At 42.3% G+C, this 13,183-nt stretch overlaps 1 protein-coding gene across 3 annotated transcripts in view; it reads right to left on the bottom strand.

Moving 5' to 3' along the window:
• Window positions 1–3,251: 3,251 nt before the first annotated feature.
• The window catches only part of SEC14L1 (SEC14 like lipid binding 1), a 40,105-nt gene continuing 30,173 nt past the window's right edge, over window positions 3,252–13,183 (bottom strand). For all 3 annotated transcript variants that reach the window (XM_061377046.1, XM_061377047.1, XM_061377049.1), the window contains exons 9-16: window positions 11,027–11,115; window positions 9,987–10,057; window positions 8,198–8,369; window positions 7,772–7,906; window positions 6,004–6,138; window positions 5,310–5,561; window positions 4,074–4,252; window positions 3,252–3,512 (exon numbers count right to left, since the gene is read on the bottom strand). In XM_061377046.1, coding sequence (XP_061233030.1) covers window positions 3,407–3,512; window positions 4,074–4,252; window positions 5,310–5,561; window positions 6,004–6,138; window positions 7,772–7,906; window positions 8,198–8,369; window positions 9,987–10,057; window positions 11,027–11,115 — 1,139 coding nt within the window. In that variant the 3' untranslated portion in view covers window positions 3,252–3,406. The remainder of the gene's footprint in view (window positions 3,513–4,073; window positions 4,253–5,309; window positions 5,562–6,003; window positions 6,139–7,771; window positions 7,907–8,197; window positions 8,370–9,986; window positions 10,058–11,026; window positions 11,116–13,183) is intronic.

Genomic DNA, 13,183 nt, shown 5'->3' on the forward strand with positions numbered 1-13,183 from the left:
AGAGCAGTGCTTTGGTTAAAAGCTCACCCTTAAAGAGTCATCCTCATACCAAGCACCATAGACTGGTTTGTGTTGGAAGGGACCTTAAAGCTCCTCCAGCTCCAACCCCTGCCACAGGCAGGGACCCATTCCACTGGAGCAGCTTGCTCCAAGCCCCTGTGTCCAACCTGGCCTTGAGCACTGCCAGGGATGGGGCAGCCACAGCTTCTCTGGGCACCCTGTGCCAGCGCCTCAGCACCCTCACAGGGAAGAGCTTCTGCCTAAGAGCTCAGCTCAGTCTCCCCTCAGGCAGGTTCAAGCCATTCCCCTTGGCCTGTCCCTCCATCCCTTGTCCCAAGCCCCTCTCCAGGTTTCCTGCAGCACCTTCAGGCACTGGAGCTGCTCTAAGGTCTCCCCTTCAGGAGCCTTCTCTTCTCCAGGCTGCCCCAGCCCAGCTCTTAGCCTGGCTCCAGAGCAGAGCTGCTCCAGCCCTCGCAGCAGCTCCATGGCCTCCTCTGGCCTTGCTCCAACAGCTCCACGTCTCTCTTGTGCTGTTGCCCCAGAGGTGGATCAGGACTGCAGGATTCTGTGATGTGATAAGGAAGCAACCAGCAGAGGCCGTTTTCCCCTCTAAAACCACATTCCATGTACCAGGACCTGCTCAGGTTTCTGCTCCTCAAGACAGAGAGCTTTGCTGGTGGAGAGTGTCCTGCAAAGCAGATCTGGCAGACTCCAATTCAGCACATACAATAACCTGGAAGCTCTGCATCAGACGGATGAAAAAGAAGCAGATCCTTTTTTTTCTCCAAACAGTTCACATTTATTGATAACGATAAAAAAATCTTTTAAAGACTATCTGTATTTTATTACCAAGAATGAGGTATTATGTATACAAAACATTTACAGGGTTTGATATGCAGTTCATGAGTACAGACAGGAGAGTGCAGAGGGGACACCCATAACAGGAAAAGAGCCAACAGAAGAGTCATTGGCAGGGAGAAGGAAGAGCAGTAATATCACACAAAGACAGACCAGGCTATGGGAAATTAATTAGACTGCAGCAATCAAGTCATATTGCCACAGCACTTTGCTTAGAGGAGGAGGAACTATTGGTTTTGTGGAATTTTATCTCCCCAGCTGTTTGTGCTGTCATGTGCTTTGAGCTCTAAAGGATGTTAAGATGAACAGCAGGAAAACCCCAAAGTGCCACTTTTGAGCCAGCTCAAGTGCAAAACAAAATCTAGATCTTCAGACTTGAAAAGTGACTGCAACTCAAAAAGGTCTACAAAGCCAGACACCTCTGGACAGATGTGGAGTGTTGAATGAAGCAGTTTCTTTACAGTTGTCAGCAAAATCGCCATCTGAGAGAGAGAGAGAGGGAGAGAGAGAAAGAAAGGGGACCATCTTCAACCCTTGCAGCCCAGTAAATGGAAAGTGGCATTTGCAAAGAGCCATGACTGTCATTAATTTAATTAACCTCACTGTGCCTCCTGCTGTGCTGGCTTCCCTGTGCCTGGGAATACTGGTTCCTGCTTGGCAAGAATCAAAGCACCTCCTTCAGGTTCCTCCTAGGCACAGAGCTCGTATGAGCAGCCCAGAAGCCACAACTCATGGTCATCTGCTGTGCAGGTGCTGGCTGGGGAGGTGCTTGACACCAGTGGTGGCTTTTCTCACACAACAGCACGCTTATGGCAGCCTAAGTAACAGTTTAATCTCCATCTTCAATTTCTAAGTCCAGAATAGACAAAATAATGAGCTTGGTTCACTTTAAGGATACTGGCCTCTCAGCACCTCTAAACCTGACACGTGTGTCAGCCACAGCCAGAAGTGGTCCACAGGAGACATGCTCTCAGAGACTTTGCAGTTATAAAACAAGGTTTATGCTGAGTTCAGAACCAGCTTTCCTCAGGCAAGGCATCCAGTATCTTAAGCAAGTTCTGCTCTGAAAGTGCAATACCTCCACAATCTCCTCTACCACTTAGCCACCGCTTATGCTGTCTCCCCAAGACTAGAGCCTCTTTGGCTTCCTAGCAAGGCCTGCAGCCACCACAGTAGCTCCTTTTGCATGGATTGACGGTTTAGCTCTAAAAGGGTGAGGAAAGACCAAGCAGGGTCTAACTTAATGCAAAACCTGCTGCATTTCAGACTGAAATCTTCTCTGCCCCAATGCCATGTATGGTCTGTAGTTGTCTGCTTAGAGCTGAGCTCTTTGCTCAGCTCTTCGGGCCTTTTGCTGTGTGTGGAAGAGAGGGCTCGAAGTAGGATACCTGAACTGACTAACAAAAGAGTTCAAGTAGGACTTTTTAGGCTTGGGTAGAATGGGGACAAAACCCAAACTGGCAATTCCCCTCTGGCAGTTAAAATGGTTGAACAGGCACCACTTAAGACATCTCTTGCTGCATCACTTAGAGTGAAGATCGCTGTGCTCCCTGCCTATGGCAAAGCTTCTGCTGCTCAGAACACAAGCCCTCTGTTTCTAACATGCACAGGGAAGGATGGGAGGCTAGAAGGATTGGAAAGTGCACAGGAAGGATGTAAGCCGTGCCTTCTTTGGACTGATTCAAGAAGCAAGCTTAAGCTGTGCATAAATTCTGGATAAGAAGTGTCTCAGTAAAATCAATTCATGTGGAGTGTACTAACGAAGTGGAGTGAAGCTCCAGCACTGAGATGGGAACAAATCAGGATCAGTCCAGCATGACACAGTGAGGGAGAGCCTGCTCTCTGCCTCTCTCTCCACAGTGCTTCAAGCACAAATCCAAGGAAAGAATGAATTGCTTTAACCCATCAAGACCCAGAGCTCAAGATTCCCCAAAAATGTGCTCATACAAAAGGTATTAGTGTTTACAGCCTGGCCACAGCTCAGTGGGCATGCTTTGAAAAAGAACGGACTCACAAAGTCAAGTATCCAGCAACTGCTTTTCTTTGTCTCGGACATCACTTGGTGGCAATGGGAGAACAGTCTGCAGTACTGGAAGACCACAGGGGATTTCTTGAGATGGCAAGGAATGTCCTGACAGGAGACTTGCAGTTGATCTCTAATGCACTACGGAGCACTTTTGGTAGGGTTTTTTCTTTTTCACTTTTAAACATTTACACAGTTAAAAATGATTCCTAACTGATGCACTGGTTATTTTTCCTTTCAGTGAGAGCCCTTGTGTTCAGAGTTAGGATTTGTGCAAGCATACTTGCAAAAGTATTTATGGCTGCATTAGGAAAAAGGGTTAAACTTAAGAGACTACCTGTTGGAACTAACAAAGACCAAAACCACTAAGTTTAAAATTCAAACAGCTACTTTACTATCTATAAAAGGCTTTAGTGGGGTGGGGGTTTTTTTGCACAATTGCCAGTTGAATATGGTGTATTGCAGTCAGCTGCCACAGGCGAGGGTCCAGCCATCTCATCCATTTGCTTTTCATCTGTTGTGGCACTACCTGGAAATCATGGAGCTGGAATGGGACTGGCTAGAAGAGGTGGTGGCAGCACTGAGCTGGGAGAATCCACTGTGGCTTGATTCAAGGCTGGTCATGGATCCCCTGCAATGAAAACAAATGTAGTTTCAAGCTTCTGAACATACAAAGATTTTGATTTCTGCTATGGATCTACACTGGGTTTGTCTGCACACTGAATAAAAGCAAGTAACAGTTTTGGGACAGATACTCAAAAGCTTTTTTCCCTTACACATAAGATAATGGGTACACCACACACCTCCTTGCAAAAAAATATATGCTGTTCAAAGAGACTTAGAATGAGTTCCAGTCAAATAGATCAACTGGCAGGGAACTGAACTGGCTCAGCTCCATTTTGAGTTGCACCCATTTCTACATGGCAACCTGCCAAGCCCAACAACTCACACAATGCTTTCATAGCAAAGTGACCAGAGATGATTATAATGAGATAACTAATTAACCCCTTTTATACATTAGTTTCCCCCAGTGCCAGTAACGGCTGAATTTATCTACTGTTTTTCTTGAGGCCTAAGAAAACACAAATCCTCACAATTTACACGTATTTATAGGAACTTGACAGTGCTTGATCGTCTAAGTATCAGAAAGGTTCGATATCACCTGACCTTCATGAACCTTGGCCATACATACCTGAAATCTTCAGATCCTATTACTTCTGTATAGTACATCACTTTACATTTGTGAGAGGAGACCTGTAGAGATGCTAATACATCATCCACACGAGGCAGGTTGGTTGTAGCACAGGCAGGCATACTATGAAATTTCCACTGGAGGATATAGAAGCCAGGCCACCTGGTCACATGTGATCCCTGGAAACAGCCACAGCAAGAATGAAAAATTAACTTTGTCAACATGAATATTTCTAGGCTTGAAATTTCTCTTCCAAGCTTCGAAAAGCTGCCTGGATGCCCATCAGTTTTTCCTCAGTGCCAGTATTTCAGCTCCTCAGCCACCTACTTGGCAGTGCTGGTCAACATTCCCCACACAGCACATGCTTATAAACGTTATGACAATGCCAGAGGTTCCTCCTGCTTTTTTTTTTGCCAGAGTCAGGGGGTTAGGATTTAAATATACTGAAAAGGACAAAGTTCTTCTTTAAAACAATACCCATTTTTTCCACTTACTTTCATTAATGGCTGCCCTTTGAGACTGGGAGAAGGGCAGTCAAGGCTCCTGCCTCACAGAAAGAGAAACCATAGTTCAAGAGGTCACTGCCCATATTTGCAGTTAAAACACTTCCAGTTAGGTGACTTAAGGAACAGCTTTTTCAAAGGCTCTTCAACTCTTATTTCAAGTTAAAAGGAAAAGCAGTGCTAGAGTGTGACTGCAAACAGGCTGCATGTAATATCAAATTTGGTAATTAAAGGATAGGTTGCAAATGCCATGAAAAAAAGCTATCAGGAACCTTGGCCATAGGGAGCTTCTTAGGGTACCTATCAGAGGGACAAACACACAGAAGCCAAGTATTAATTTCCACACTTCTCCCATTATTGCGCTAAGAGACTATGATATTCCTCAAACACAGACTGTTTGCTTCAGAAAATAATGGTCAAAATTACAGTACGCAGCATGTCTTGCTGCTTTCAGGATGAGCACTTCATCCTAGGTGACTTCCCTAAGGTCCTTGCTGATCAATCTCAGTCACTATTGGACTGACATAACCTCCCCTCACTGCAGATCCCATGTAAATACTATCCCCATTCCCTGCAGCATGCAGCTAGGAACAGAAGCCGAAATGTCAGCCAAAAGCAAGCAGACAGCCTGGAGCTGAATCACCACTCAGTCATCAATAATAATTGTGAATTAGAAAGTGTCACTTTGGAGCTGGCCTCCACCTGCTCCCCCCAGAGGATTCAGTGGTCTCACCTGCACACTCTCCCCTTCTTTGCAGATAAGGGGAGACTCCACCATACTGTAATCACATCCCAACTGCCAGACTTTGTCTATCAACTGGACATTGTTCCCACCAGGAGAAGTAATACTGTGAGCTCCCAGAGAGTCCTTTTTAGGAGGCTGCGGGGCTCTCTTGGAATGAAAGATGTTAAAAACAATGTCGCCCTTGCACACGTCAAAATCCCATGTGATGACAGATGAGGCATCCACAATCTGAATGAGAACCTGAGATAGAAAAGTCATATTAGACAATAGCAATTTGCTCAGTAAAGACCAACTCCCACCAAAAAAGAAGACAGACAGAGCTTTTTGTTGAAACTAAGCCCAGCAACTATTAGAAAGGCATCACAAATTCTCACCTGATGCAGTACATTTGTTTTAACATATGACTTCCAAAAGCTCTCAAGTAGCTTCTGAGAATATTGTTTGTCTTTGCTTAGAAGATATTTGAATGGAATGAAAACCAGACATGTTCTTTAAATGGCAAGATGACAATACAAGGAATGGTGACAAACTTCAGCTACTAAAGCATCTTTATGCACCTTAACTACAGGACAACAAGGTAGAAGCTTGGCAACTAAATAATTAATTTTGAAACCATTTTCTGTCAAGAAAGAGTCCAGAGTGGAGGGCTGAGATGAAAGAAAAGGGTAGGCTGCAGCCATACCTCATGTGGAGCTCCTTTGAAGACACTTGCAGACTGGTAGATTGTTTCAGTCCAAAGCTTTATGTCTTCATTTTCCAGCTCTTCTGCTGTCCGATAGAGGGACTTGGGAACCAGCCCACCCTCTGGCACTTCACACTGAAAGCATAAACAGCCATTATAAAGTATCCCCTTTGTACATCCACACCCTGTCACACACTCTGCCTGCTAGCTTCAGAAGCCAAAACTCACCTTCAGCAAGTACTCTGAAGAATGAGACACAGAGTTTGAAAGTAATTTTATAGCTTGCATATCACACATACATAAACATATTTTACAATGAGCTGCTTTAGGTGAGTTTGCAGAATTAGACACCAGGGGAACAGATCTTGCATATGCACAACAGCACCACCATAGAAAATAACTGTCAATGCTCATACTGCCCTATAGAGATGTGAGCCACTTAAGAATCCTGAGGCAAGTGGCAACAAGGACTCAGTCTAAAAACTGTAGCCTACACAGACCTGAAAGAACTGGGGTAGCTAAACTGAAGGATGGTGGGGAGATGCAGTAAGCTTCCAAACAGAAAAAAGGGTAATGCAGTCAAGGAAGGTAACAGTTTTGAAGCTACAACTATAACAGCTCAGTACTAGAAGTGGTTACACAACTTCCTAAGCAATCTTCTCTTTAAAGTATCTCTAGTAATGAAGTTAGACAACTATCTGACCAGAGATAGGTTTCATAGGAGTGTTTGATAACTGCATTACAACACAGAATTGGAGTAATCTCCGAGAAGTCATTTTTATTCATATATCCAGAAGTCAAGAAGAGTAAAGAGACTATCGTTTTCTGTGAAGGACAAGTGTTGTAGCAATTTGCTGTCTGGTAACATTTACTTTTGCTTATTAAGCAGTGGATTTTGCCAGCTTCTTGAGCTTCAAATTAGATAGCACAAATCCTCTCCACTGAAAGCTACTGCTCAGCAGAAAACAGCCTACTCAAGATAAACACAAGCTCTACTCTGCCACATGTAACAGGCTTCCTTATAATTTGATACTGTATTTGAACAGACCTAGATGAATTTTCAAGAATGGTACAGAAATTAACCTAAAAAAGTACACAGGGGCTTAAAAAGCAAGCCTGAAATTATAATTTAACACAGCTGAGTTCAGGAAAAAAAGTCACTTAAGTGTTACTGTGACAGAGGCTCCACAAAATGCCCCAGCTGCACTCCTACATCTCAACCACAACAGTGAGCCTGTGTTGTCAAAAACATTACAGAGAAAAACCTTACAGTATCATTGAGATGTTAAAATGACAGATTCAATTGACACCCATAGTGTAGGCAGGGAACAGCTACTAAAGCATATGACAAGGGACAGAGAAATTACAGTAAAGCAATGGTTTTAGTTTGCTGGGGGCTAGGAGTCCTGGCTGTTAAGCCCTGCTAGCAGGCGTGCCATGTATTTCCTTGGGCTCCTTATGGTATTGGTTAATTCTTTCAGGTGACACAGACTCTTCTGATGGTGACAGCTCTCGTGCAGTGTTCTGCTGCCACATCTGCTTGAACCTGTCACGTAACAGACTGTGGCTTTTAACCTTGGCTATTTTGGTAAGTTATTTGATATTCACTGTGCATCCAGAAGAAAACAGGCTGGGAAATCATAGTCCCTGCCTCCAAACTATATTAGGAATCATCCTGTGCTTCAGGGCTTCTTTGTTTAAAGGAATGGAGGGGGAAAAAATAAAACCCCACAAGTAATTTGCTATATACACTAGTTTATATTCATACCATGCACTCTCCACCAAGAAAATCAGGGATGATTTCTTTATCAATGTAATCCAGCAGTCCCCCAGGACCCTGGTAGTCATTTCCAGCATAAATAAGGAATTTCTTTCTAGTGTTGTCATCAATGAAGGGACTAACCTACAAACAAAGAAAAACAGATTAGATCGGGCACTCACAATTTTCTCAAATGAATTTTGAAGGAATCAGTTTGATTGTTACCATCCTCTTTAGTTCACACTACAATGAAGCTAAATTAACTGACTGCAGAAGCAAGTTCTTAGGTAGTGTTTTTTAACCCACACCAGGAACCCTATGAAGAAAGATGTTTCCAAGTAGTAACATTCCTGCTTATAAAACCTGATTTCTAAAGAGCTCTTACAAACAAGTGTGTAGCAGTGTGCTAAGGGATACCCTGAATTACAAACATACCAGTGTCCAAAGAACTGGGAATACTCGAGGTGCTCTTAGGATAAGAAGACGACCCAAAGTCTCAGGGTAATTAGCTTCGACCACCTCAATGATTCTTAGCAATGCTTTGACACCAGGTCTCCATAAATGCCGCATGTTCAAACCTTCCAGATCTACTAGACAGGTCCAAGAGCTGAATATGAGAAAGACAAAAGTGAAAAGAAAAACCTCAATAGCATCAAAATTCTCTTTTCTCATGCAAGTGTCCAATGTACTGAAACACGTGGATCCCACTGCATGTTTTGGTTTCTTCTGTTTTACCTCCTTGTTTTGTACTACCTGTAGACACTGGAGTTTAAGGTCCTCCAAACAGAAATATCTTAAGAGCGTGCCAAGCATGGTTACAGAGTCTGTGCAATGATCACTTTGCACATCACACGTATTCCCCCAGAGACATTCCAGACTCTAGGTGAAGGTTAAAATAAAGCCAAAAAAGATACTGTCAAAGGCCACCCAAATGTTAAACCATTGCTTTTACTGGGAAATCGATTAAGTGGCCATGCTGCAATGAGGCAATTTAACATTTACAGTGCAGACTTCTTACCAACACAGTACAGTAATAATGCCATTACATGTCAAAGCTAATTCTGCTGTCAGGTCTCAGGGAAAGCAGCTTTTTCTATAGGAAGAGGTATGTTCTTATACTAAACACTGAGCTTTAGCACGTGTTTTAGTTACTTCCCAAGTTCAGGTCTTGCCCTAGGCATAGATCCAAGATTTACCTCTGTGCTGTACCAGCTAGCATCCATTAAATTATGGCTTCTATGAAACAGTAAACCCTTATTTGTTTCACTTTAAATGTTCGGTATGTAGCCCTTTAGGATTACTTCTACAAATGGAGATCCAGCGAGCAGCACTTTTTCACACTTCCACACACAAAACCCATCACTCAGATTTGACCTCCCACTGAGAGCTAGGACAGCAAGTTCTTTAACAGAGACTAGATAAGCAGGCATACCACACATCCCTGAACCTTCACAGGGTAATGGAAGGACTCAGAAATTGAAAAGAATCCAAGAAACACTGTTTCTTTTTAGGGCCAGTCCTGCATTCATTCCACACCCTTAAAACCATTATGCAGTTAACACTTTCGCAAGTGAGCCCTACAATGACCTGAAGATGGGATAACAAGACATTTCTGACTGAACTTCACATCAAGTTGTGCCAGTATTTGGAAAACTAGACCCCAGGTTCTACAAGGTGCCTCATGAGCTTACTTTGAAACAAGAGTTGAGCAACCACATAGAAAAATGGAGAATGCAAACAAGAACTGAGTATAATGTTCATCCATAGTCCATGCTAAGGCTTAAATAACATGAAAACAATACTTGAAACTACTGGAAAGGTTATCCATGATATCATAGCCTGAACTTTTTGGCATTCTGTACCAATGTCTGACTATAAAATCCCCCCAGAAGAGAAATATGAGTCAGGCTGCATTGCTTTGCAGATGTACAACAATGGAAGAGAGCAGGAGCATAACAGCCCTCATGTAGAACCCTTATGAGCATGACACCAAGACTGCTGGAGCAGATGTGCATTTCCCTCGGGCTTTGCCATGCAGACCTACTCTACTGGTAACTGAGGAGGCTCTCATAACTATAACTATACTTGTATCTGCCTGTGAGACACACAGCCCTCTCTTGTTCCACTTAATAAACTTTGCTCAGCAGCATCCCTTTGCCTCATGTTCCCCACACACCCCATGAAACCAGGTAATTCCCAAAGAGCAGATCCACTTGTATTTTACCTTATTGGCCTGCCAAATACTTTTGTGTTCTCCTCACACCGCCTCAGTCCTTCTTCATTTATTGAAAGAACCTGTACAACAAGACACGTTGTTTAAAGAAGACAGCCTTAAACTCAGTAGATGGGATAAAGTAAAAGGAAAAGGTTTATATCCAAAGTGTAATTAAAACTACAAACTCAACCAGCATAAACTTTTATTCCCCCCAAAGAATGAGCTAGAAATCACCACATTTACCCCACTGGTTGATCTTGTTGAAAAATAAACGTACTCTTCCAGAAAGGCAGTAAAATATAAGCAAGTTCCTCTGCAAAACTGAGCCCCAGGAGTGATACAGACAAGAAGTCCCCCTGCCCCTTTAAGCATTGATTTCTTATTTACTCAGAAATTAAAAGCCTCTTCTTAAGCTGCAGAAAAGAGTCTTGTAACAGAAGTAGGGCAAACAAACAAAATATAGTATATGCCTGGAAATGCCACTGGAAGAGAAAAAGTAAATTCCAGCCCCAGCTTCTAGTGGTTATTATGGCCATGACTGTCCTTCTTAGGATTCAACAACAACAAAAAAATCATTGCAAACCTGGAATTCTGCCATCTTTTGGTTTGGAAACTGAGCACATCCACAATAACAGAGCCTTAGCAATGCCTTTAGAGAAGGCAAAATTACAGGCAAGTACTTTTTTCTTTAAGAATAAGTTATTCTTATCCTTGGAGCACAGGCTTGATAAAATCTGAGCATGGCATTTTATATTCTGTACAAATGCAGGGACTGAAGCTTAGAGCACTGCACAACTGCAGAAGAATCTGTGAAAATGCTAACCAATAACTAAGGGAGCTGCCAGGAACTACGCCTTTCCGCCATCAGTTTGCACTTGGAAAGAATGCAGAAGATCAGATACCAGGAGCTTTCAGATGTATTGAAACCAAAAACAGACGGCCAAAGAGTACATCAAAATATCCAGTGTGATGAATGTTCTGGCAAAGGAGGAAATTTCTAAATGAAAATATCACATTGTTAGCAACTTGTTGGCTCCAAAAATACTTACGTAGCGCAGCAAGGCTTCTTCCCCAAGAGCTCGCACTAAGCCTTTGGTATCCATCTGTCCCAATCTCAGCACATACAATGGGCGACCATCTGAATAACAGGAACAAATACATCAAAATAACCATTACTACAGCAACAGACAATTTGAGTGAGCTACTTTTATGCTAAAAGTCCAAAAGGAAAGAAGCCATGCTCCATTCAAACTTTGTAGTCCAGCTTGAAGAAGGAGAACCTGAAGCAAATGACAACACAAATTTTGCCCTGTCCAGCTACACCAAAAGACTGCCTGTAAATGAACTGCAAAAGTTTAATGGAGACATCTTGATGCAAAAATAGCTCCCTTATCAGCAAGGCACTTTCAAAGGACTTCAACAAGTACACTCGTACACACAAGATCTTGGTATACACAGTTAAAGACTATAATTAGCTTCCAGGACAGCCAAGATACAGGAAAACCTTTAGTCCATTAGCGTAGGTGAAGACTTGCAACAAGCAGCAAGCCTTGAATCATGTATGATGTAATACTACTCTGGATAGCTTACAGCAACTTTTCTGGAAAAGTAGCTGCACTGAGTTCTGGGAGCTAAGAAAATAAAGTGTTAACCAAGGGACTTGCTTTCTGCAGTATTTGCTGGAGTCACACTTTTCAGCTATGTCATTACACATTATGCAGAACTGGCAAAGAGCCTCACTTCTGCAGGTTAAGCCTGGTAAGAGCAGACTCTGTTCCAGGGATGAGCTTCAGATGGACCCTCTGCATTCAAAGCCTTGCCTCTTCACTTTTGCTGCATACTGGGCATCCCAATACTGTCCAGGATACTAAGACATTAAGCTTAATAACTGCATTGGCTGAATTTGAGACTCAAAACTTGCATTCCTGGATCTTCACAATAGGAGCATGTTGTCTGAAACTGCTTCCATCCTCCCAAAGCTGTGATGCATTTTGTAAGGTTTGCTTCATGTATTCTAGTACATAAGCTAAATAATCACCAACTTATAGAACTGAATATGCTAGGACACAAAAATAAAATAATAAAAAGAGCTTTTATATATAAAAAAATATATATTTTATATATACAAAAAACTCCCTGAAATCCTGTTGTCTGTTCAGCTTCAACAAATGCAAAGAGGAGTATCAAATTATCATTAAGTCCTTTGGAATACAAGGAAAGAAACTGTTAATATATAAAAATCCCCAAGTAACCTAAACTGCAGAGTCCAGTCAAGTTATTTCTTTGGCAAAGACACCCCCTCCACGAAAGTTCAGGGTATTTTGTATTTTATCAGGTCTAAAAGAAAATGTTATTTTAACATCAGCACATGATTATCTTGGAATGTGCTGTTTAGCTTTTGAAACAGAAAACAAACAGTGCTATTAAGCTTTATAGCAGGTCTTCCTCCCTTCTCAGCATCCAAAGCCAAGCTAAGTGCTTACTAACCCTGGTCCACCCAAATGACACATGAAGGAAAGTTTCAGCTGACAGTGCTGTATTATCACTGTATATTTTATATTCCATTAGAGCTTTGTGATTAAAACCACTATTTGATTGAAGCATTCCTGCCAAAATAAAAGCCACTCAGATGCACAGAAAACTGTGCTAACTGCAAGCCAAAATAATAACTTCTATTCTTTTGTACTATTAGCTCATTCTAGGCAACATGCTTTATAATCACTCCTGCCTTTGCTTTAACACTAAATGCTATAGAGAATTCAGCTAGCTGAAGTTTGGCACATTTAGCACATGTAGGAGGAGAAGAACATTACTAGAAAAGAGGATTTAAAAGAAGAACCTACCACTAAAATTTTAAATTACATAGAATTATGCAGTTTTGAATTCTCTTTCTGCTATTGACAAACCCATGCTTTACTTGTGGGCATGCTGCAGAAGAGATTAAAGGAACTGGAGGGGAAGGGAGGGGGCATGAAGCTCACCACAAAACTGAAGAACTTCTCAGGATGACATTAAACAACCCTTTGATGCATTCTGTACCTTTCTATCCACTTCCTGGCAGGGCCCAGTTATGTGCTACTGGCAGAGGAGGTCTTTGCTAAGTAAGGACAAGGAACTGACAGAAAGGGAGAACTTGTTCACAGGTCTTTTTCCCTACAGTCTTGACAAGCATATTCCCATTTTCCCCCGTTTGAGGTCTGTTAAAC

The sequence above is a fragment of the Neopsephotus bourkii genome, unplaced genomic scaffold, assembly GCF_033783945.1.
Source record: "Neopsephotus bourkii isolate Nb327-2 ecotype Australia unplaced genomic scaffold, CSIRO-AGI_Nbou_v1 NB_1749, whole genome shotgun sequence".
Lineage (NCBI taxonomy): Eukaryota > Metazoa > Chordata > Aves > Psittaciformes > Psittacidae > Neopsephotus > Neopsephotus bourkii.